The following is a 26,225-nucleotide window of genomic DNA, read 5'->3' on the forward strand; positions in this document are numbered from 1 at the left end:
ACTAGATGAGATAATTATAAATGCACTGACTAATAGAACACATTCAGCTCATTACTAACAATACTTAGCATTTGCATGGACATCAATTTAATCATCTTTAGTCAGTAACTGAATAACCACAGGCAAAAATTTCCAAGCTCTGAGAATGCTCCAATCCTTAACCTCTAACCCCAGGATATTGGAATATTACAGTCTAAGTTCTGGTCCTATGGCAGGGATAATAGTGTTAATTGCCTATATAAGGGAGAGAGAAAACTTGCATTTATTTCCCAATGCAGTATGTAGCGTTATCTCAATAAACTTAACTATTTTTCTAGGACAATGGAGTTTTTGAATCTAGATCCTGAATGGAATATCCTGTAGCCTTTCTGTGAGGGAACAGTCCTGCTATCGGCCCATCTTGTCTAATCACAAGGTTGAGAGTGCCCAAAGTCATGTAGTGTTTTTACACCCAAGAGCCAGTATTGCCTGCGTATCCACTTCTAAAATTTTTGCGTGTATCTCCGCCCTCTCCCTTCAATGTGTGTAGTTGTTGGCCAAATGTCAACAAATCAAAAGTATCAGTGAGGAATGATTTCATAGTGTGCATCTCCGTCAAACGTGTGAGGGCTCACTGTATCTCCGTATCAGTACGGTGTGTAATATTTTACCCCCAATCAGTGATATGATAACAGTGCTTCATTAAAGTTGTCGGGTGGACCACTGACCCATTTTAGACTTCAGCTAACCTGCTGAAACATAGAAACATAGAAGATAGGAGTAGGAGTAGGCCATTCGACCCCTCGAGCCTGTTCCGCCATTTAACGCGATCATGGCTGATCATCCAAATTCAGTACCCTGTCCCTGCCTTCTCTCCATATCCCTTGATCCCTTTAGCCTTAAGAAATATATCTAACTCCTCCTTGAATATATTTAATGAATTGGCCTCAGCTGCCGCCTTTGGCAGAGAATTCCACAGGTTCACCATTCTCTGGGTGAAGAAATTCCTCCTCATCTCTGTCCTAAATGGCTTACCCCTTATCCTTAGACTGTGTCCCTGGTTCTGGACTCCCCCCCCCCCCCCCCCCCCCCCCCGCCCCGCCTTCAGGAACCCTGCAGACCAGCCCATAGGGCCTGGGCTACCCAAGAGCAGTGCCACAATGACTGACTGACTGACTAATATTTGTAGTTTTATGTGCAGCCTGACTTTTATTGATGCATCTTGTGTAAACATTTTGCACAAAAAAAGGATTTTGTGGCTGGGACAAGGTGTGTCGCGTCAGCTTGTCTTAGTTGGTGGACTAGTATCTCTGGGTTTGAGCGTCCATCAGAATGCCGGCACACACTGTAGACTCATGTAGAGGGCTGAAGACTTGCATTGATGAAAGATGCCATCTCTTGGCTGAGATGTTGAACGGAGATTCCATCTGACTGTTGAGGCGGATGTTCGTACTCCGATGAGATGATGATAGGATAAGGATTCTGGAGGGATGAGATCTAATTAGCTGAAGGGCTTTTTCATTCTTGTAGTGTATGTAACCGTCCACCTTTAAGAGAACTATTTTAGGTGTGGCATTACTTTATCCTGGCTGCTGTATACTGTAATACCGACGGTGACCACACTGGTATATAAGTGCTGTGGCAGAATTTATTGGGCAGATTCGCCCTGACCTTCGAATAGTAAAGTCCTGTTTAAGTTACTCTTGTAGTCTGTGTATTACTTCGCTATACAACCCACAGACTTTACAGTGGCGAGTTCGATCTTACCCTGCAGCAACAATACTTCTGAAGAAGTATACGAGCGTCGAGAAGAGGCACCTGCCCTCGTCGTTTTGCTGAGAGAAAACTCGAGTCTGCAGACCAAGAAAGGAGGAAGATTTCAAACACGAAGTCTTCCATCAGCAACCGGCACGGATTGTCCCTTCTGCCACGGTGGTGAGTGAGCCGATCAACACGAGAAGCAAGTCGGCCACGGTGACTGAGTAAAGGGAAAATATAAACATAAATAAGCCACGGAGAACTCGGCCACAGCCGGGGAGGAAAGCACCGGACTGCGAGAAGCTGGGAGGCGCGATTGGGGTGAAAAGGCCAGACAGTGACTGAGGCCACGAAGCGCTGCGACCGGATCGTAAGGTGCGGGAAGAGATAAAATAAATAAATCGCGGAGAACTCGGCCACAGCCGGGGAGGGAAGCACCGGACTGCGAGAGGGCTGGGAGGCGCGATTGAGAGCCGCGCGAGCGGGAGAGACAGAGCCCAAGCGAGAGCCGCGCGAACGGGAGAGACAGAGCCCGAGGAAGACTGAGCGAGATCCAGCCCAGCGGCTGAAACTGTTCGCCGTCAACCGGTTGTACCCAGAGCCGGTTACCCGGCCGAGAGAAGGGAACGCGCTGAAGCCGAAGCGCAGGCTGCGAAAGCCAGCGGCCGTCGCCCGAGGGAAAAGCTTACCCCTCCTGCCAGGGGAAGAAAAGCGGGAACCGCCATCTTGAAAGTGGGTGGGGAAAGAAGATAAGCGCGGGAAGCCGCCAGTAGGCGGAGAAAAAGACAGAAGCGGGAACCGCCATTTTGAAAGGGGCGGGGAAAGAAGATAAGCGCGGGGAAACCGCCATCTTGGGGGGAAAAAAAAAAGTTAAAGAAATATTTAGTTGTTTATCAGGGAGGTGAAGATGCCTAAGCGTGGTAACATCAACGATTTCGATTCCGAGGTAGAAGATTGGGCCACGTATGTAGAACGCATTGAGATATATTGTGAGGCCAATAAAATAGAGGATGATGATAAAGCTATAACCTTGCTAAACTCGATGGGGGCGAAGACATACGGGCTATTGAAGCATCTTCTAGCACCAGTTAAACCGGCGGATCAAACCTTCGATAATATTGTTGCTGTTCTGAAGGATCACTTGAACCCCACACCGCTGATGTTGGCGGAACGATTCAAATTTTATGCGAGAACGCAACGGAAAGAGGAAAGCAACGCGGAATACTTGGTCGAACTGCGTAGGCTAGCGAAATACTGCCAGTTTGGAGGAAATCTGACAGAGGCATTGCGAGACAAGTTCGTGTGCGGGTTGTCGAAGGAAGGAACGCAAAAGCGACTGCTCGAAGAGAACGACCTTACACTGGATAGGGCTGTCCTTATTGCAGCATCACACGAAGCCGCAGCGAAAGGAACTGCGGAAATGCAGCTGAGGGCAGCGGTCCTCAGTGTGGATCAAATTACTTCGGGTGCAACGAAATGTTATCGTTGTGGGAAGACAACACACGACCAGAACCAATGCTGGTTTAAAAACCAGGACTGTAGGAAATGTGGCAAACTGGGTCACATAGCCAAAGTATGCCGGTCAGGGAAGAAGACCAACAACCAAAAAAAAAAGCCATCACAGGAAAAGTACAACAAAGTACACAAGGTGGTTGAGAAGAGTTCAGATGAACAGAATTCGGATTCAGACCCAAGCGGCCAAGAACTGGGTAGTCTGAGAATTCATAATGTGAGTAAGGAAGCTGACCTACAAACTATCTGGGTCATGCTAAAAATAGCCGGAGTCCAAGTGAGAATGGAATTGGACACTGGATCAGCCCTATCAGTCATAAATCGAAGGGATTACAACCGGCTATTCTCACATATACCCTTGAGAGATACCAAGTTCATATTGCAGACATACACGGGGCATAAAGTATACCCCATGGGAAAGATAAGAGTCAAGGTGAGAGACGGGGGCAAAGAACACCCCGGAATGGACTTATACGTACTACCTGAGGGAGGACCACCACTTCTAGGATGGGAGTGGATCAAGAAAATAGACATGGAATGGCACTACCTCAAAGCAATAACGAGTGAGGACTCGGGGCAGACAATCAGCTCAGACTCTGAAACGGATGACGATAAGACCAGCCCAAGCATGAAAGACAAGTCTAAAATGAACTTGCTGACTAAGGTTGGTAGAACGAATGTGGGCATAAAGGCTTATGCTCCAGAGGAGAACAAAGCTTCAGAACAGAATTCCTCTGAACAACAACAACATAGCTTGACAGAGAATTCTGAGTCTGTTCAAATTACAGACCTATATATTACTGAGGAACATCGAGCTCGAACGCAAACTTATTTCAGATTACGACAGCAATTAGAACAATTGAATTGCCGTCTCGAGCAAGAGATGAAAGCAATGAAAAAGTTCTATGATACCGAATGGGAGAATCTGGAAAGACAACAGAAGCAGCTGGGGAAGAAAAGGGAGCAGGAGCACACAAACCGTCTGCACGAGGAGGCCAAACGAATCAAAGCTGATTCGGCTTCTGAAGGGGCGTGCTCCAATCCGGTGGAACAAGATGTGCCGCAACTGAAGGCGCTGGTTAGCAGGTTGCAGGCAGGAAAAGCTGAGTTGGTCGACATGACTTCCGAGCTCCTACTGAAGTTGGGTGCAGCATCACCGGACGATTCATTTGTGGAAATTCGAATGATGGGGGCTGCGGATGATGGCGAAGTAGAAGCAGCAAAGGAGCCCCAGGACAAGGTTCTAAACAGCCCTGCAGCTAATGGAAAAGGGATGAGGACAGAAGAGTTAACAGTCAGCCAACTCCTCCAGGGCAAGGTTATAAACAGCCCTGTAGTTAATGGAAAAGGGATGATGGCAGAAGAGTTAACAGTCAGCCAACTCATTCATATGCTGAGGGATAAAACTCTAAAATGGGAAAAACTTAAATACGAGCCTCAATCTTCAAAGGGAAGGGAGCTCTCAAAAGTCATTGGAAGAGCTGAGGTGGCAACCCAGACTGAAGTCTGCAGCAGAACAGCCCTTGGATGCCAAAAGTACGCTGACGCACGGCAATGTAGAACAACAGAATACTGAAACAGCTACTTCAGTAGAGGGATTGAATAGTCCGATCAATCAATCTCCGAATGAAGTTGAAGTATTGAAATCACAAATGAGGTCATTAGTAAAAGACTTGCAGGAAGCCCAGAAAAAGCGGGATGAATCTGAACGCATGATGAAGTCTCTTCAGGACAGATGTCGGGATTTGGAACAAAAGTCGGCTAACGTCCAGCTGGGTAAGGAGGAAATAGAAGACCCTCTCGCTGGCCTAGCTCAGGACGACACCGAATATTACCATGATCTGTTGAGTGACGCTGAATATTACGAGGACCTGGTCTGCCCAGCTTGTGCCGAGAACTCCCAAAGTGCCGAAATCAGGATGAATCACTTAAAGTCTAAGGAACATAGGGAGATGGTGGCGTTACAGCTGGCAGCTGACAATGGAGCCCCGAGAGTCTCCAAGAAGCAAAAAAGGAAAAGACGAAGCAGAAGATGATAACCATCTGAACCATTATTACCTCTGCCCGATCACACACGTGGTCCCCCGAACGGAGCCAAATCAGTTGGAAAGTAGGAAAATTTCCCAAGGCAATCCAACTTTTTTTTGTTTGTTTTAAAAAAGTCAGCAATGCTGGTTCAGAAGTGATGGAAGTAAAGCTGTTAAGTCTAGGGAAGGACTATGGGGTGAGTCCCTCTAGCAAGGTGACCCGACTACACCACGGAGGCATGGTCCGGACCGAGTCAAGAAGATCAGAGACTGAATCTGTGAACTGTTTCCGCAGAGACTACCTCTGTGAACTGTTGTAACATGAAGTTGGATATGTTATGATATGTTAATGGGGAATAAGTATGTTGTAAGCTAAAAAGGGAGGATTGTAGTGTATGTAACTGTTCTACCTTTAAGAGAACTATTGTATGTAACCGTCCACCTTTAAGAGAACTATTTTAGGTGTGGCACTACTTTATCCTGGCTGCTGTATACTGTAATACCGACGGTGACCACACCGGTATATAAGTGCTGTGGCAGAATTTATTGGGCAGATTCGCCCTGACCTTCGAATAGTAAAGTCCTGTTTAAGTTACTCCTTGTAGTCTGTGTATTACTTCACTATACAACCCACAGACTTTACAATTCTAATCTATTGCAAGCATAAAAACATGAAAATTGTTTTCAAGTTCTCTCTTAGCTATTAAATATATGTAGATGTGTTCAAACAAGGCCCAATGTGGCCACAGTTTAAATAAGTGTCTCATTGCTGGAGCTCCTGGTAACTTATAAAAAGCATCACTGCACATTTTTTTTAGGTCATTTTACCATCTCTCTCCATTTACTAAGAATTACTCTTCAATTTCCATCCATCTGTGTAACCACTTTTTTCAATTTTCTTCTCCCCTCCTTCTAACATTGTTCTATCACATCTGTTGGGGTCTGTAACTTTACAATATTAATATTGCTCCTCACTTAGTTCTGTCCCCGTACCACAAACTTGAACACCGAGCGCTGGCTCACGCACCAGTTAGGCCGTCCATGTCCGCTTTCAAACTTCTCCTAAATTTCAATAGCAAAATACTGCGGATGCTGGAAATCTGAAATAACAACAGGAAATACTCAGCCGGTCAGGCAGCATCGAGGAGAGAGCGAGAAACCGAGTTAACGTTTCGGGTCGAACCCTTCAAAGGGTCATCGACCCGAAACGTTGACTGTTTCTCTCTCCTCGATGCTGCCTGACCTCCTGAGTGTTTCCAGCATTTTCTGTTATTTCTCCTAAATTTCTATTGTTTTCAAGCAGAATTAGCCTTGCTGTATAATTTTCACAATTCAAATTTAATTCTATTTTTGTTTGGTATAATCTTATTACAAAAGTCTTCCAAAAGATTAGATACCAACGAGACTGTTATGAGTTAATGAGCACTGCTTGTTGCTGATCCTCCAACCCAGTGCCATACAGAACACTGAATCATCAGTGTCTTAACAGGATTTAATGTCAACTTAAATGTGTCTGTCACTGATTTGGCCATATCTGATGTGTCATAACCCAGCGCTGTACAGCATATGATCCAATCATGCGTGGTATTATTGTGACACTGATCCAGCACTGAATAGGATGTTACCCAGCTGTGTCAGATATTAATGACACTGACCCAGAGATATGTTGTGACGCTGATCTGTGCACTGGCATTCAGTTTTGATTGCTGTGAAGGACAGAAACCTAATGTGAAGGCTACGCGATTTATTGTGGAGTGGAGTCTGATTTTTTTTAAACTTCTGAGATTTAAGCATTCTCACAATTACAATAGGAAGTTAGATTATCTAATGTGAACTGTGTGTATCCTGTGTTCACTTTAAATTGAATCTTTAAAGAATAGAGTCATACAAGGAGGCCATTCGTCCCATCAAGTCTGTGCTGGCTCTCTGTAGAGCAATCAGTCAGTCCCATTCCCCTGCTCTATCCCCGTAGGCCTGCAAGTTTATTTCCCTCAAGTGTCTATCCAGTCTCCCCTTGAAAACATTGAGTGTCTCCACTTCGATTGGCAGCGAGTTCCAGGTCATCACCACTCGCTGTGTAAAAAAGTTTTTCCTCACATTTCCTCCCTCCCCCCCCCCCCCCCCCCCCATCTCTTGCCCAAAACCTTAAATCTGTGTCCCCTAGTCCTTGTACCATCAACTAGTGGGAACAGCCTTTCCCCATCTAGCCTATCCAAACCCGTCATAATCTTGTACACCTTTATCAAATCTCCCCTCGACCTCCTTTGCTCTAATGAAAACAAACCCAGCTTCTCCAACCTGTCCTTGTAACGAAGATCCCCCATCCCCAGAACCATTCTGGTAAATCTCCTCTGCACCCTCTCGGGGGCCTTTACATCCTTCCTAAAGTGTGGGGCTTAAATAGGATTTTATGTCCGAGAAGATGGTGCTGGTCTGTATTGTTTAAATGCCTCAAACTCTGTACAGGCCTGACTTTGGAACAGCATTTCTGCTGAGGAAAATTCACGCAATGGGTGTGCTTTTTATTCCTTCCACGATCTTCAATCTGCAAATGGTGCTGTTGCACTTTATTCTATAACCATGTTGGAGTCTTTTCAGTTGGTTAGTAACATAATGCAGGAAAACTGCTGAGAACTTTCCGCCCCCTTCCCCAGTTTAAAGACATTGCAATCACACATTGAGAGGAGGGTTCAGGTAGGGGAATTGGGGCTTATTGTCTCTTTTTCTGACCATCTTTCTATCCTTTCTCTTTTTCTCCATTCCCACCTTGTTATATAAAGTGATCTTGGGGAGTGGCGCTCATTCACGTGCGCCCCGTACACCGCTCTTCTGCAAGAGCTTCACCTCTAGGCCAGACATCCACAATTCCCATAACTAGAGGGGAAGGCAATCTGCTTTAATAACAGAAAATGCTGGAAACGCTCAGCAGGTCCGGCAGCATCGAGGAGAGAGAAACCGAGTTAACCTTTCGGGTCGAGGACCCTTCGTCAGAACTGGAAAAGGTTAGAGGAGAGAGATTTTTAAGCCGGGGGAGGGGAAGGAAAGAACAAAGGGAGGGACTGTGATAGGCTGGAAGGCAGGAGAGATTAAAGGACAAAAGGGATGATGGTGCAAGGCAAAAAGAGATGGTAATGAGACAAGTTAAGAAACAAAAGATGAGTAGATGACTTGTAAATGGCAATGGCAGAATCAACAGCTATGTGAGAAAAAAATATAGGGGCTGAGGTTATAGTCTGAAATTGTTGAACTCAATTGAGTCCAGAGGCTATAAAGTGCCTAATTGAAAGATGAGGTGCTGTTCCTCGAGCTTACGTTGAGCTTTGTTGGAACAGTAAGAGGCTGAGGACTGAGTGATCAGAGTGGAGTGGAGAATTAAAGTGACAGGCGACCGGAGGCTCGGGGTCACCCTTACGGACTGAACAGAGGTGTTCTACAAAGCGGTCACCCAATCTGCGTTCGGTCTCCCCAGTGTGGTCCCCAGGGAATCTGCTTTTTTTAGTTTTAACTGGACACAAAATGCCAGTTCACGAGATCCAGAAACATCTGGGTTTCTGCTCGCAGGGAGGGGTGCCCCCAGAGGTTGGGTCATATTAAGAGTACACTTCATGGAAGGCCATGCATCCGCCACCAAGAATACTTTCAACAATCTAAAACTGCTTTTAAACTTTGGTTCCAAATCCTTAGCGCCCAGTTGCATAGAAGGGGAGCAGAGTAGAAATAACCCATTCTTTTTAATTCAGAATAACACGTTTTTCTCCTCACAACTGCAATCTGCATTTCTATTGCACTCCCCACTTCTAGGGACAGGCCTCGAGTCACAACAAAAAAGAAAATTGAGTAGGTTAGTTAGGGGAGGCCTAAGGCACCAAGATCAACAACTTGCATCATTTATTTGGTGCAGTTAACCTAGAAAAACATCCCAAGAAATGGACTCGGTCAAAGGAAGAGATTTTCGAAGAGGTGACCCAAAAATTGAGGAAGGGAATTCCAGAGTGTGGCGCCAGAGTCAGGAATGGAGATTTCGGGGTGGGGCAGAGCAATGTAACGCTGCATGAGGTTGTCGAGTTGGGATGAGGTAACTTTAGGGAAGGATTTAAACGCGATTGAGAATTTTAAATTTGAGGCATTGGGGAACCTGGAACCAATGTAGGTCAGCGAGGACAGACGTGATGGGCGAGTGGGACTCGGTGCGAGATAGGATACAGGAAGCGGAGTTTGGATGAGCAATTTGTTTCTTGATTGTGGTAGTTTGTGTATGAGTGTGTGTATTGTCTGATTAACGTTTAAACTTTAAAGCAGATCGAGAATATTCTCCATTTCTAATTTCCCCTAGCCAAGAAAAGAGGCAGGTTTCTGTCAGTGATGCTCTCTAACCAGTTAGAAGGTGGTGTTCTCGACCAGACTTGTCTGCCTATAGAATCTAAATGTCATCATTTGGTTTGAATTCTCCCTATAATGACTCAACCAAGAGGAGAATTTGTTGAGGAATTAAGTTCAAACCCACTCTCGAAGTGTTGGTAAGCCAGCCAACCCGATCCCACTACCTGCTATAAATGTTGCAAGCTTCAATGGCGACTATCCCAGTCCTAGTACGAGAACTTTTCAAGGTAAAGTAAGCTAGGGTTTAAGGTGGTCAATGTCAAATATTTGAATTTTCTGACCAAAGCATATGCTTCTTGGTATGTTTTACAAACCAAATGTCTCAATTGGAAAGCCAACTAGAAGCACTAGCACCCCAAGTTTGCATTGCTGTTTGGCTTCCAGCTATCATAATTGCATTCAAATCCAGTCTTTAGATGTGAATTCAGTCAGTTTAACCTCCGTAATGGGGAAGCTTTTAGAAACAATCGGGGACAAAATTAACAGTCACTTGAACAAGTGTGGATTAATTAAGGAAAGAGAGCACGGATTTGTTAAAGGCAAATCATGCTTAACCAACTTGATTGAGTTTGTTGATGAGGGCAATGCGGTTGATGTGGTGTACATGGATTTTCAAAAGGTGTTTGATAAAGTGCCACATAATAGGCTTGCCAGAAAAGTTGAAGCCCATGGAATAAAAGGGACATGGATACGGAATTGGCTAAGTGACAGGAAACAGAGCGTAGTGGTGAACAGTTGTTTTTTGGAATGGAGGAAGGTGTACAGGGGTCGATCTAGGACCACTGCTTTTCTTGATGTATAATAATGACTTGGATGTGGGTGTACAGGACACTATATTTCAAAATTTGCATATGACACAAAACTTGGAAGTACTGTATAGTGAACAGTGCGGAGGATAGACTTCAAGAGCGCATACAGGCTGGTGGAATGGGCGGACATGGCAGATGAAATTTAATGCAGAAAAGTGTAGTGTGATACATTTTGGTAGAAAGAATGAGGAGAGGAAATATAAACTAAAGGGTACAATTCTAAAGGGGGTGCATGAAGAGAGAGACCTAGGGGTATATGTGCACAAATCATTGAAGGTGGCAGGGCAGGTTGAGAAAGCAGTTAAAAAAGCTTACTGGATCCTGGGCTTCATGAATAGAAGTACAGTATAGAGTACAAAAGCAAGGAAATTATGATGAACCTGTATAAAACACTGGTTCGGCCTCAACTGGAGTACTGTGTCCAATTCTGGGCACCACACTTTAGGAAGGATGTGAAGGCCTTGGAGAGGGTGCAGAAAAGATTTACAAGAATGATTCCAGGAATGAGGGATTTCAGTTACGTGGATAGACTGGAGAAGCTGGGGTTGTTCTCCTTAGAGCAGAGAAGTTTGAGAGGATTTGATAGAGGTGTTCAAAATCATGAGTAGTCTGGACAGAGTAGATAGAGAAACTGTTCCCATTGGCAGAAGGGTCAAGAACCAGAGGAGACAGATTTAAGGTGATTGGCAGAAGAACCAAAGGCGACATGAGGAAAAACTTTTTTACGCAGCGAGTGGTTAAGATCTGGAATGCACTGCCTGAAAGGGTGGTGGAGGCAGATTCAATCGTGGCTTTCAAAAGGGAATTGGATAAGACCCAAGAGAGAAATTTGCAGGACTATGGGGAGTGGGACTAGCTGAAGTGCTCTTGCAGAGAGCCGGCACGGGCTCGACGGGCCGAATGACCACCACCTGTGCTGTAACCATTCTATGATTCTTGTGTGTGCATTTTTAACTGTGAATTAGCAGATCAACTAGCTATTTCTCATGGCGCTGTGCAGTTCGGTGGTGGGGGGAGCCATTTATCTGGCTGGTGTGCAGATGGGTACACTTACTGTTGAGAAATTATTAGCCCGTATTTTCCGATCGGAGGCTTCCTGCGTACGGAGGCATCCGATCTGGAAAAAATCTACGGACTTACCTGAGGGCTCCCGAGGTCCAGACACTTCCGATCCTGGGCCTCTCCAACTCGAAATGTGCAGGGCCTATGTATCCCAGGGGCACATGCGGTTCGCAATCGTCCCTGGGATCACGTGGGCCATGGGGAGCCAATCAAAGAAGGGAATCTCCCTTCATACACTTGACAGATAGACCCGTCAAATATGTGAATGGAGATCACCCCAAAAACACAAACATTAAATAATTTTTTTTAAATCACATTTTTAAAATGAGTTGAAATTACAATAAATTAAATATTTTAAACAAATTTTATTTTTTGAAAAAAAATAAAGTTTATGGGGCTAAAAATACACTTTTAAAAAAGTTTTTAAATGATTGAGAATTAAAAAAAAAAAAAAAAAAAAACTTTTTTCAACTCTTATGCAGGTAAAAGCAGGCCTTGTGCCTACTTTTACCAGGCCTAAGATTTCTAAGGGTTTTCTGCGGGCGGAGGGTCTCCAGAAAGCGGAACTCTCCGCCCGCAGAGGCCCTTCTCCAGGGCAGGCGTCCGATCGGTCAGATTCTTGACAGATCGTAAATGCTGGTTTTCAGCGCATGTGCTTGGCACGCCTGAAACTGGCATTTCCGATGTCCCTACGGGTGTGTACACAGCCCGTACCCACCCGTAGGGATCAGAACATATGGCCCATTGTGTTTCTCAAATCTTTTTTGTCTGCCTTAACGCAATTGTCAGGAGTGTATTTCTAAAGACCAATTTACCCTTCAGCTATTTTTTTTTGAATCTCCAATTGAAGTCGCTGCATTGTGGTTGAAAGCAGAGACTCTCATGGAAAATTGTATGACTGCTGATCATGCAGTAATTCCTATTGAATGCAGAGAGGAAATGCTGCACCAAAGCCACTCTGTTGACAGAATGAATTGGCCTTGTCCATGAATTAATTGGATTTTTAAAAAATTTTTATTAACCAGACTTGTCTGTGTTTTAATGTACTTTGACTTAGCATCTTTCACTGAGAGTGAATAATTAAGGATCATGATGCAAACTGTGATGTGTTCAGTGATCAGATGATGTCCTGAACCATGGTTTAGGTGATTGATTTATAAGTGCTGTTCTGAACCTTGAGCGTGTTTTCATTTGTTGATTTTACTCTTTAAAATATATGCAGTCCCCTTTTATAAAACACATTTTGAAGTGTGCATTCCTATTTGAGTTTTACTGCTAGATTTTTGTGACTTCCATTACAGCTTTATAATTAATCTTTTTTTTTCTCTCCTTTTATTGCCACTGTTATGGCTGTCAAATTTTATCATATGCAGGCTCGCAACATATTGTAGGAAGGGAAATGGCTACAAGATTCATCTGGACCTGGATTGTAATGTCATCAGCAAATGGCATTCTTACTGGAAAAAATACACTTTTTCAATCGCTGCACTATAACACTGCTGTGTCTGTAATAGTCACCTTACTGTCTGCATTGACTTGATTGCACATATCCCACACCCCAGGGTAGGCTACTTTGCATCGGTCTCCTTTTAACCCGCTCCACATCACTGTCCAATGTAGCACAGAGTATTGTCTCTGGACGCATACAGCAATGTCACAGTTGCAATTATTGGATGACTCATTGGTGCAAATACTAGGTTTTTTTCCCCTCTTAAAATGGACAGTTGTAATAAGTCCATTCCCTGATACTGACTGAAACGGCTCCTTTTGTATGCAAGACAAGATCTTTATCCGGCCTCGGGGATTGAGTTCTAATTAAGTGCTTAATTGTATTGGAAAATATTTCTGTTTCTCATCTAGAATTTCTTTTAAATGCTTAAAAAAAAACTGAGGGAGCCTAGGTTACAAGTGAGTCTTTATGCTACCATTTGGTAAGTGGGAGGGGGTGAATATTTAATCAGACACTCGCATAAAGCAGAAAACTGGTAATTGCTCCGTGCCCTGTTTTTGTGATTCTTGATTGGAAAGATGAAGTGGCTGGCTAGCTGTCTTAAATCATTTCTAAAAATTAAAATCCCAGACGGAGAATGAGAGGAGAAGCAGAAATTATTTTTTTCTTAAGTTTTGTTCCATCTGATGCTTGACCCTTTGAGTACTGAGTGGCTCCATCCATTTCAAAATGTGCCGGTTTTTGTCTACTTCGGCCCACGCACAAAGCATTAAATTTGTCGTATTCACTCTCTTTCCCTCTCTCTTTCCTCCACCCCCCCCCCCCCCCCCCCCCACCCCTCCCCTCCCCTCCCCCTGGATGAATTGAGCGAGCCCGGGGGGGGGGGGGGGGGGTGCAGAAGCCACGAGTACAGATTTGTCCACTACATTCACCAAAGAGCTAATTGGTTTAATCCAGCAAAGCAGTGAAAATACCTAATATAGACTATACAAAAGTCATCTCAGTCTTGGCTCCAAAATGGAAGGGAGTGGAGTAGACGATGAATGGAACCAGTTAAGGTTTGAAATTTTTAGAGTTCAGACTATAGGTCAGAGAGAGAGAGAGAGAGAGAGCTCTTGAAGTTTTTAGTTTTGAACTTGATTGGAGCAGTGTAGGAGGATGGGCTGAAGTTTGGAGGGCAAACATGAGAGAGAGTGACCGACAGACTGACAGCGACAGACTATCTGTGCGTCAAAATCCTCCTTGAGGGCAGTTAGGCAAAGTGGTCATCCAAACTTCATTTGGCTGAAGATCGCACTGAATATAGCATACTAGATTGGAGCAGGTGCGTGTAAGTCACTGCCTTACATGGCAAGTGTTTTTGGTGACCAAGTGTGGAAAGAAGCACATGTACAAGTGTTGACTCTACTGTGGGTGGTTGCAGGGGCAAGGACTTCAAAAAGAGCAGCTGCTGGGGAGGGGTCCAAGGAAGTATGAAGAAGGGCGTCATAGAAGCTGCAGTCACTTGGCAAAGTAAGGAGGAGAGGAAATGATGATGTGCTGGGAATAACATTGCAGTTAGTGGGAATGAAATGAGGCAGATGCCTGTTTAGAGGAAGGGGGAGGGAGATCTGATCCTTGATCACAGATGACTGAAAACTCCAGCAGAGGCGAAAAGGACATAAGAATTAGGAGTAGGCCATCCGGCCCTTCCAACCATTCAGTACGATCATGGTTGATATTCGACCTCAACTCCATAGCTCTTGATTTCACCCTAAAGTCCAAAAATCTATCAACCTTGAATCTACTCAACGACACTCCAGGACCAGAAGCTCTGTTGTATAAATGGAGTGCCTCTGAGCAGCTACATCAGGAGAAACTGAATGAAAGGGATGGAGTCTTTGGTCTCTTCACCCTTCTTCCTGCAGAGAGGTCCAAAGATGGGCCACCTGAGGGTGAGACCAGGTGGCAATAAGAACAATATTCAGTGAACTTCTCCAATTCAGAGCAATGTCAGTTGATGTCATCTTCTTGGTCGCTGGGGTGTTTCTGATTTGGATCTATTGGAAGCTCATAAGAACATGTGTTCTTTTTATACCTTGAACTCTTCTCTGGAAACACCCACCCTAACATTCATCTACAGTGAAACCTGGAATGAAGATCTGGCTTTAGTACCTCAGTAACAACGTTCCCTTTTAAGCTGTGTGGCCACACAGCGGTCCAGGGATCCTGTGCAGCTGGTTTTTCAATGCAAAAACTGCACATGCAGGGTATTTTGAATTAGAGGGAACATTGCTCAGCACACAGAAATGCTAATGAGCAGTAGGAATGAATTAAATAGGCAGCAGGGTCCTTGCTAACTAAACTGAATATTGGATACGGTAGTGCAGTGGTTATGTTGCTGGACTAGTAATCCATTGAACATGGCAGTTTGAGAATTTGAATTCAGTTTTGTATAAAACTGGTATCTGATTGTCATTAAAAACCCAACGGTTCATGAACGTCCTTTAAGGAAGGAAACCTTAACCAGTCCCACACCAATGTGCTTGACTCTAAATTGCACCCTGAAAGTGACCAAGCAAGCCACTTGGTTGTATCAAACCACTGGAAAAAGTAACCAGAATCAAACCAGATGGACCGCTCTGCTGTGACCTAGGCATTGAATCAGGCCATAACTAAGACACTAAGCCCTGCAAAGTCCTCCTCATTAGTTTCTAGGGACTGCTGTCAAAGTTGGGAGAGCTATCCCACAAACCAGTTGAGCAACAGCCTGACAGTCGGGTAGGGAGCGGCCCTAGGATTTCTTAACATTGACTCTGGACCCTATGAAGTCTCTTGGCTTCAGGTCAATGGACAAGGAAACTACCTGCTAATTACCGCCCTCCTTCAGCTGATGAATCAGTACTCCATGTTTCAGGATGGATGTGCAAATTGTACAATTCCTCTCTCCACCTGCAGTCCAAAACTACAACCCCTGAAGAACTTGTTTGGGAGCTCCTGTTTGCTGGTCATTGTGCCCTTGTTGCCCACACAGTGGACCTCCAAGTCATCGTGGACCATTTCTCGGAAATTTGGCCTCTGTATCAGGCTGAAGCAGATGGAAGTTATATACCAGCCTGCCCCTGGAAAACCCTAAGTGATTACATCTGCGACAATTGTCTGCTGCTACAGGAACTCCAGCTCCGTGTTGATGAGCTGGAGTCTGAGCTTCAGACACTGCGACACATCAGGGAGGGGGAGAAGTACCTGGACTCTGTATCAGGAGGTGGTCACACCTATGAAGTTAATTAATTCAGATGTAGCCCATGGTCAGGGACAGGACGGTGTGACTACGAGTGAGGCAGGTACGGGGATCCAGGAGGTAGAGCTGGAGGAGCCGCAGCCCTTGCTCTTGTCCAACAGGTTCGAGGTTCTTACTCCCTGTGGGGACAGGAGCAGGGACTGCAGGGAGGATGAGCAACCTGGCCACAGCACCGTGGAACGGGGGGCCATTCAAGAGGGGGGAGTAAATAGAAATGTTGTAGTGGTAGGGGATAGTATTATTAGGGGGATAGATAGAGTTCTCTGCAGCTGAGAGCGAGAGTCCCGAAGGCTGTGTTGCCTACCCGGTGCTAGGGTTAAGGACATCTCCTCTGGGCTGGAAAGAAACTTGCAGTGGGAGGGGGTGGATCCAGTTGTCGTGGTCCATGTTGGTACAAACGACGTAGATAGGACTAGGAAGCCGGTTCTGTTAAAGGAGTATGAGCAGCTAGGGGTCAAATTAAAAAACAGAACCTCAAGGGTAATAATCTCTGAGCCACGAGCGAATTTGGCTAGGACAAATAAAATTAGAGAGTTAAATGCGTGGCTCAAAGACTGATGTGGGAGAAATGGGTTTTGCTTCCTGGGACACTGGCACCAGTACTGGGGCAGGAGGGAGCTGTTCCGTTGGGATGGGCTTCACTTGGCCAGTGCTGGGACTAGAGTCCTGGCGGATCATATAACTGGGGCTGTAGAGAGGGCTTTAAACTAACTAGTGGGGGGGAGGTTCCTAGAGAGCAAATAATAAAAATGACAACAGAGAATCAAATCAAAATCAAATCAAATCAACTTTTATTGTCATTGTTAGTGCACAAGTGCAGTACAACGAAATGTAGGCTTGCGGCTCCCGAGAGTGTACAATTTGGATTAGGACACTTGTACATATATATTAGCATAAATATGACCATAATAAAGTGCATTGGCAGATGTGCAGGCTTTAGTGTTTATTTGTGGAGTTCAGTAGGATGACAGCCCTGGGAAAGAAGCTGTTCCTAAATCTGGTCGTACGGGTGCGAATGCATCTGTAGCGTCTTCCAGATGGTAGGAGGGCGAACAGACTGTGGCTGGGGTGGGTAGGGTCTTTGATGATGGACCGTGCCCTCGGTAGGCAGCGTTTCTGATATATATGTTCTATGGTCGGTAGCCGGGTGCCGGTGATGCGTTGGGCAGTTTTGACTACCCACTGCAGGGCTTTCCGGTCATGGGAGCTACAGCTGCCGTACCATACCGTGATAGTTTGTCAGGATGCTCTCTATAGTGCAGCGGTAGAAGTTAGAGAGGATCAGGGGTGACAGATTACATCCCTTCAGCCTCCTCAAGAAATATAGGCGCTGCTGGGCCTTCTTCACCAGAGAGGAGGTGTTGAGGGACCAGGAGAGGTCTTCCGTGATGTGGACTCCGAGGAACTTAAAGCTGGCCACCCTTTCCACCTCCGCCCCATTGATGTGGATGGGGGTGTGACTTCCGCCTTTGGACTTCCTGAAGTCCACGATTATTTCCTTTGTTTTCTTGGTGTTAAGGGCCAGGTTGTTGTCGGCGCACCACTTCACGAGATGCTGGACCTCCTCCCTGTAGGCTGACTCATCGTTGTTGGTGATCTGGCCTACTACCGTGGTGTCATCTGCGAACTTGATGATGGTGTTGGAACCATTAACAGCCACACAGTCGTGGGTGAAGAGGGAGTAAAGGAGGGGGCTCAGCACACATCCTTGTGGGGCCCCTGTGTTCAGGGTCGGGGGGGGGGGGGGGGAGGTGTGGTTACCTAATTTGACAGACTGGGGTCTGTTAGGAAGTCAAGGGTCCAGTTGCAGAGGGAAGTGTTCAGGCCAAGAGTTTGGAGTTTGGTGGCCAGCTTGTTGGGGACGATAGTGTTGAATGCTGAGCTGTAGTCTATAAACAACATTCTGATGTAGGTCTCCTTACCATCTAGGTGATTCAGTGCCGAGTGTAGAGCAGTTGTGATTGCATCCTCCGTTGATCTGGTCATAGACTTAGGTAGTGGGGAAATTAAAAACCAGAGCGTGTCAGGAAGGGGCAGAAGGTATGGAGTAAAAGGTAAAGTAATAAAAAGGGCAAAAGCAGGAACTAAGTGTCACAAAACATATTTGAAAGTTCTCTATCTGAATGCACGTAGCATTCGTAACAAAATAGACGAGTTAATGGCACAAATAACTACATATGGGTATGATCTTGTGGCCATTACAGAAACATGGCTGCAGGGTGACCATGCCTGGGAATTAAACATACCAGGTTATTTAACGATCAGGAAGGACAGGCAGGAAGGAAGGGGAGGTGGGGTGGCTATGTTAATAAAGGAAGGAATCACTAATACAGAGAAATGATATTGGGTCAAAAGATCAGGATAATGAAACAGTTTGGGTGGAGGTAAGGAATAATAAGGGGGAAAAAACACTAGTGGGCGTAGTCTATAGGCCTCCGAACAGTTGTAACTCTGTTGGGACGGAGTATCAATCAGGAAATAGTTGAGGCTTGTAATAAGGGAACACCTATAATTATGGGGGATTTTAACTATCATTAATTGGACATCAAATTGGGCAGGGCTGCCTTGAGGATGAGTTCATTGAGTGTATTAGGGATGGGTTTCTTGAGCAGTATGTAACTGAACCGACCAGGGGGCAAGCAACCTTAGATCTGGTCCTCTGTAATGAGACAGGATTAATTAAAAATGTCCTAGTAAAGGATCCCCTTGGAATGAGTGACCATAACATGGTTGAATTCCATATTCAATTAGAGGGTGAGAAGGTTGGATCTCAAACAAGCGTGCTAAGCTTGAATAAAGGAGACTATGAAGGTATGAGAGCGGAATTGAGTAGAGTGGATTGGGAAAATAGATTAAAGGGTAAGACGATACATGATCAGTGGTGTACATTTAAGGAGGTATTTTAAAACTTCCAAAAAATATATATTCCACTGAGAAGAAAAGGGTGTAAAAGAAAAGACAGCCATCCGTGGCTAAGTAAAGAAATTAAGGATAGTATTCGACTAAAAACAAGGGCATATAAGGTAGCCAAAACTAGTGGGAGGATAGAGGATTGGGAAAACTTTAAAAGACAGCAAAAAATAACAAAAAGATTGATTAAGAAAGGGAAGATAGATTATGAAAGTAAATTAGCAAAAAATATAAAAACAGATAGTAAGAGTTTTTATAGTTTATATAAAAAGAAAAAGGGTGGCTAAAGTAAATGTTGGTCCCTTAGAGGATGAGACCGGGAAATTAATGGTGGGAAATATGGAGATGGCAAAAACACAATGAATATTTTGTATCAGTCTTTACAGTAGAAGACACTAAGAATATCCCAACACTGGACAAACAGGGGGCTATAGGGGGGGGAGGAGCTAAACACGATCAAAATCACTAAGGAAGTGGTACTTGGTAAAATAATGGGACTCGAGGCGGATAAATCACCTGGACCTGATGGCTTACATCCTAGGGTCTTGAGGGAAGTGGCGGTAGGGATTGTGGATGCATTGGTAATAATTTTCCAAAGGTCCCGGCAGACTGGAAAACTGCTAATGTAACACCCTTATTTAAAAAGGGCAGTAGACAGAAGGCTGGAAACTATAGACCGGTTAGCCTAACATCTGTGGTAGGTAAAATATTGGAGTCCATTATTAAGGAGACAGTAACAGGACATTTGGATAATCATAATTTAATAGGACAAAGTCAGCATGGTTTTATGAAGGGGAAGTCATGTTTGACAAATTTGCTGGAGTTCTTTGAGGAAGTAACATATAGGGTGGATAAAGGGGAACCAGTGGACGTAGTGTATTTAGACTTCCAAAAGGCATTTGACAAGGTGCCACACAAGATTATTGCTTAAGATAAAAAATCACGGGATTGGGGGTAATATTCTGGCATGGATAGAGGATTGGCTATCTAACAGAAGGCAGAGAGTTGGGATAAATGGTTCATTCTCAGACTGGCAATCAGTAACTAGTGGTGTTCCGCAGGGGTCAGTGCTGGGTCCCCAACTCTTTACAATCTATTAACGATTTGGAGGAGGGGACCGAGTGTAACATATCAAAGTTTGCAGATGATACTAAGATGGGAGGGAAAGTAGTGAGTGAGGAGGACATAAAAAACCTGCAAGGGGACATCGACAGGCTAAGTAAGCGGGCAGAGATTTGGCAGATGGAATACAATACTGGAAAGTGTGAGTTTATGCACTTTGGCAGGAAAAATCGTAGAGCAAGTTATTATCTTAATGGCAAGAAACTGGAAAGTACTGAAGTACAAAGGGATCTGGGGGTCCTGGTGCACGAAACTCAAAAGGTTAGTATGCAGGTGCAGCAAGTGATTAAGAAGGCCAATGGAATGTTGGCTTTCATTGCTAGGGGGATAGAATATAAAAATAGGGAGGTATTGCTTCAGTTGTACAAGGTATTGGTGAGACCGCACCTGGAATACTGCGTACAGTTTTGGTGTCCATACTTAAGAAAGGACATACTTGCTCTCGAGTCAGTACAAAGAAGGTTCACTCAGTTAATCCCGGGGATGAGGGGATGGACATATGAGGAGAGGTTGAGTAGATTGGGACTCTACTCATTGGAGTTCAGAAGAATGAGCGGTGATCTTATTGAAACATATAAGATTGTGAAGGGGTTGGATCGGGTGGGTGCGGGGAGGATGTTCCCGATGATGGGTGAAACTAGAACTAGGGGGCATAGCCTTAGAATAAGGGGCTGCTCTTTCAAAACTGAGATGAGGAGGAACTACTTCACTCAGGGTGGTAGGCCCATGGAATATGCTGCCCCAAAAAGCTGTAGAAGCTACATCATTACATAAATTTAAAACAGAAATAGACAGTTTCCTAGAAGTAAAGGGAATTAAGGGTTACGGGGAGCGGGCAGGAATTTGGACATGAGTCCAGGTTCGGATCGGACATGGCCCTGTGGGTAGCGGAGCCGGCCCAGGGGCCGTGTAGCCTGATCCTGCTCCTATTTCGTGTGTCTAATTCTGTTAGATTCAGGAGATGGTTCTGTGATAGTAGATTGGCGGTTAGGATCAGATCAGCCATGATCTTATTGAATGGCGGAGCAGGCTCGAGGGGCCGATTGGCCTACTCCTGCTCCTATTTCTTATGTGCTTATGTTAATATTGTCATCAATGGGCACGTGCTGTCTGCAGTGGATAGGTTCACCTACCTAGGAAGCACCATGTCACATGATAAGATCAGGAACTTGGCGGAGGGGGAAAAAAGGGAGACGATCAGAAACTCGACCGGGGGTTGGGGGGGGAGAGAAAGAGAAGGTCAGGAACTCTGGGTGGGGGGAAGGGGAGGAGAAGGTGATCCAGGGCTAAGGGGTTTGGGGGGTCTCTTATTCAGTAACCTCACACAGCCTAAGTTTTTCTTTACTTATTCATTCACGGGATGTGGGCGTCACTGGTAAGTCCAGCATTTATGGCTGTGTCTATTTGCACCAACACAAAGGAACAACCTACTTGAAATCTTCCTCAGCAATCTGCCTGTTGCAGATGTGTCTTTGTCTATGACAGCAGTGATGGGAGTGACCACCACACAGTTCTCATAGAGACCAAGTCCGTCTTCACACGGAGGACACCCTCCATCGTGTCATGTGGCACTACCACCGTGCTAAGTAGGCCATATTAAGAACTGATCTAGCAGCTCCATTGTATACCACCACAATCTGTCACCTCATGGCCCGGCATATATCTCACTCTTCCATCACCATCAAGCCAAATTCCAACCCCTAATTCAAGGAGGAGTGCAGAAGAGCATGCGAGAGCAGCACCAGGTGCACCTGAAAATGAGGTGCCAACCTGATGAAGCTACAACACGGGACTACAGCCGTGCTAAATAGCGACAGCAGCACGCTATAGACCGAGCTAAGCAATCCCGCAACCAAAGGATCAGCTCTGCAACCCTGCCACATCCAGTCATGAATCGTGGTGGACAATTAAGCAATTAACGGGAGGAGGATGCTCTGTGAATATCCTCGTCCTCAACGATGGCAGAGCCCAGCATGCGAGGACAAAAGACAAGGCTGAAGCATTTGCAAGCACCTTCAGCCAAAAGTGCCGAGTGGCTGATGCTTCTCTGCCTCTTCCTGAGGTCCCCACCATCACAGATGCCAGTCTTCAGCCAATTTGATTCACTCTGCGTGACAGCGTAAAACAGCTGAATGCACTGGACATAACAGCCTGGCTGTAGTGATGAAGACCTGTGTTCCTGAAATAGCCACGCCCTTAACTAAGCTGTTCCACTACAGTTACAACACTGATAGCTACTCGACAATATGTAAAATTGCCCAGGCATGTCCTGTCCAGGAAAAACAGGACAAATCCAGCATAGCCAATTACCGCCCCGTCAACCTTCTCCCGATCATCCGCAGAGTGAAGGAAGGAGTCATCAACAGTGCTATCAAATGTCACTTACTTACTAATGACATGCTCAGTTTGGGTTCCAGCAGGAAAATTTGACTCAAGACCTCATTGCAGCCTTGGTCCAAACATGGACACACAAGCTGAATTGGTGAGGTGAGAGTAATGCCCCTGACACCAAGGCAGCATTAGACTGAGTGTGGCACCAAGGAACCCTAATAAAAGCGAAGTCAATAAGGATCAGGAGAAAAACTCTCCAATGACTGTAGTCATACCTGGCACACAGGAAGATGGTTGTGGTTGTTGCAGGCCAATCGTCTCCGCCCTGAGGGAGTATATTTGGTCCAGCTGCTTAGTCAATGACAATCTCTCCAGCATAAGGTTGGGATTGGGACGGTTTGCTGATGATTGCACAGTGTTCCACTCCATTCACAATTTGTCAGATAATGGAGCAGTTCATGCAGCAAGACCTGGACAACATCCAGGTTTGGGCTGATGTGTGGCGTGAATATTAATTGCTACCTAAGTGCCAAGCAATGACCAACTCCAACAAGAGAGAGCCTAACCTCTTCCTCTTGACACTCAATGACATTACCATCACCGATTTTCTCTCACCATCAATATCGTGGGGGTCACCATTGACCAGAAACTCAACTGGACCAGCCACATAAATGCCGTGGCTACTAGAGCAGGTTAGAGGTTGTGTATTCTATGACGAATGACTCGCCTCGTGCCTCCCAAAAGCCTCTCCACCACCCAGAAGGCACAGGTCAGGAGTGTGATGGCATGTCATCCTCTAGTCTAAATGTTCACCCCCCTCCACCACCGGTGTACTTTGGCTGCATTGAGTACTATTTACAGGATGCACTGCAGCAATTTTCCATGGCTTCTTTAGCAGCATCTCCCCAACATGCATGTTCCACCACCTAGAAGGATGCGGGCAGCAGATGCATGGGAATACCACCACCTCCAAGTTCCATACCATCCTGACTTGGGCATATATCACCATTCCTTCATCGTTGCTGGGCCGAATTCCTGGAACTCTCCCTAACATTCTGGGAGCACAATCACCACACAGGCTGTAATGGTTCAAGAAGAAAGCCCTTCTCCACTTGAGGACAACTAGGGATGGGAAATAAATGTTGGCCTTGCCAGTGACACCCACATCTTGAGAATTTTTTAAAAAAAAACTTCAGGCAGCGACTCAATGTCCTGGCAGACTTTCCACACCGCGTTGAACCGTATGAGCAAGAGCCTAACCCTGGTCACACCGGTGTGTAAATTGAGCTTGTTGGTACGCAAAGGATGATGCCCAATGAATTGGAGTTCTGCATTATTTTGGGACTTCACTGATTGATGGTAACTATTCCAGGATGTTTCCGTTCACTGTTTTGGCCCTTCACTTCCGCTTGACTGGCACCCCATCCACCACCTTAAGCATTCACTCCCTCCACCACCGGCGTACTGTGGCTGCAGTGTGTACCATCTACAAGATGCACTGCAGCAACTCGCCAAGGCTTCTTCGGCAGCACCTCCCGAACCCGCGACCTCTTCCACCAAGAAGGACAAGGGCAGCAGGCGCATGGGAACACCACCACCTCCAAGTTCCCCTCCAAGTCACACACCATCCTGACTTAGAAGTATATCGCCGATCCTTCATCGTCGCTGGGTCAAAATCCTGGATCTCCCTCCCTAACCGCACTGTGGGAGTACCTTCACCACACGGACTGCCGCGCTTCAAGGCGGCGGCTCACCAACACCTTCTCGAGGGCAATTAAGGATAGGCAATAAATGCTAGCCTTGTCAGCGATGCCCACATCCCATAAATGATTTTTTTTTTTTTTTTAAAGTATTTTGTAGTGTACAAAAGAAATGACATTTTGATTCGGCTGAAGTTGTGCAGTAGTCCAATGAATGTTTCATGGCCTAAACGAGCCAAGCTTTGAAGATCTGGCTTGGTCTAAACCCACTGGATCTGGACCTATTCAGATGCATTACCCCATGATGTCGGGACCTGGACTCTGAAATTTCTATTTAGTGGTGGGATAACTGGCCATTCTCTTAAACGTCTAGGTGTCTACAGGTAACCTCCCTACCCGCTTATTTTGGGGATGAGTGAATTGAGTGTGGCTTAGAAACACCCATTGGAGATTTCAAAAATGTTTTCTAAATCCTTTTGTCCCTATTTCCCCACCCTTTTTTTGGGGGGGGGGGGGGAACTGCAAGAGAGAAATTGATTATTTTTATTTGGAGAACATGTCACCGACATTGCTTTCCCCTTACAACATTTTGGTGCAGAACTGCTTCTACAGTCCTCAAATGGTTATTTAGTTTTGACTGTTGATTTTTATCCACCAACAAGGTTTCGTATTGGAACTTCAAGCTCACTTTGTGTCGCTAAGAGACACAAATGTTAATTGTGCAGACCACTATATGCATTTCTTTGTTAATGGCCCTCTCTTTGGTGCTATGCAGGTGTCGGCGTAGCGACGGTTGTGATTTCATTCTTGCTCTGTACTTATTACAATGTTATTATCACCTGGGCTTTGTACTACCTCTTCAACTCATTTCGGTCAACGCTTCCCTGGCAAAGCTGCAACAACACCTGGAACATTGTGGAAAATTGCTCGAATGGATTTCCTGGGAACTCCACCCACCTCCGATCTGCCAGTCAACAATTTTTTGAGTGAGTACAGCAAAGGAATGAACGGGAAGGAAAAGCCGATTCCTCCTGATGGCCTGGGATACGGATAATTTCAATAAGTAATAGTAGACAGGCCGTGTTTGGATTTCTTGTTTGTCAGTATTGTATATCTGCTCTGACATTTCCCGTGCTTGTGTGTTTTTGCTACTCTTCTGCCCCACTCCGCCACCCTGCCAACTGAACACCTGCAGCCAAGAAGCCAGGTGACTGGCTTATGCCCAGGCCTACTCCAACGCTTCTCCCAAACCAGGGGCTTGGACGTTTGCACGAGTGGTCAGTGATGAATATTTTTCTTTGCTTTTCCCCTTTACTACCTGGCCTTTCCTTGTAAACCTGACTCCCCACAGCAGTATTGCAGACATTGGGAACACACTGGAGTGAGGGAGGGAACGAACCTCCCATCACACCATCATCCCGTTTGTTATTAGAATAATTTCCCTCTTCCACGGCAACCTGGGTACTATTTTTCCATTGAATGCTGTTCGAGTTTTGCCATTTATGTTATGGTTTAATAATTGTAAGTAAGTTACTAGCAATGTACTTTGAGGGGTGGGAAGGAAGTTAGGAACAGGAGGAGGCCATTCAGCCCCTCGAGCCTGTTCCACCATTCAATGAGATCATGGCTGATCTGCGACCTAACTCCACATACCCGCCTTTGCCCCATATCCCTTAATAGCTTTGGTTAACAAAAATCTATCAATCTCTGATTTAACATTAACAATTGATCTAGCATCAATTGCCGTTTGCGGAAGACAGTTCCAAACTTCTTCTACCCTTTGTGTGTAGAAGTGTTTCCTATCTTCACTCCTGAAAGGCCTGGCTCTAATTTTTAGTCTATGTCTCCTAGTCCTAGATCACCCCATAACCTTCTAAATTCCAGGGAATACAACCCTAGTTTGTG

The 26,225-nt window shown here is 45.4% G+C and overlaps 1 protein-coding gene across 1 annotated transcript in view; it reads left to right on the plus strand.

Moving 5' to 3' along the window:
* The window catches only part of LOC147103622 (sodium- and chloride-dependent GABA transporter 1-like), a 90,184-nt gene that overhangs the window by 27,659 nt on the left and 36,300 nt on the right, over positions 1–26,225 (plus strand). The window contains exon 3 of the mRNA XM_085961367.1: positions 25,096–25,306. Coding sequence (XP_085817493.1) covers positions 25,096–25,306 — 211 coding nt within the window. The remainder of the gene's footprint in view (positions 1–25,095; positions 25,307–26,225) is intronic.

The sequence above is a fragment of the Somniosus microcephalus genome, chromosome 19 (assembly GCF_052327205.1).
Source record: "Somniosus microcephalus isolate GS21.2 chromosome 19, FLI_Smic_1.0, whole genome shotgun sequence".
NCBI classification, from domain to species: Eukaryota; Metazoa; Chordata; class Chondrichthyes; order Squaliformes; family Somniosidae; genus Somniosus; species Somniosus microcephalus.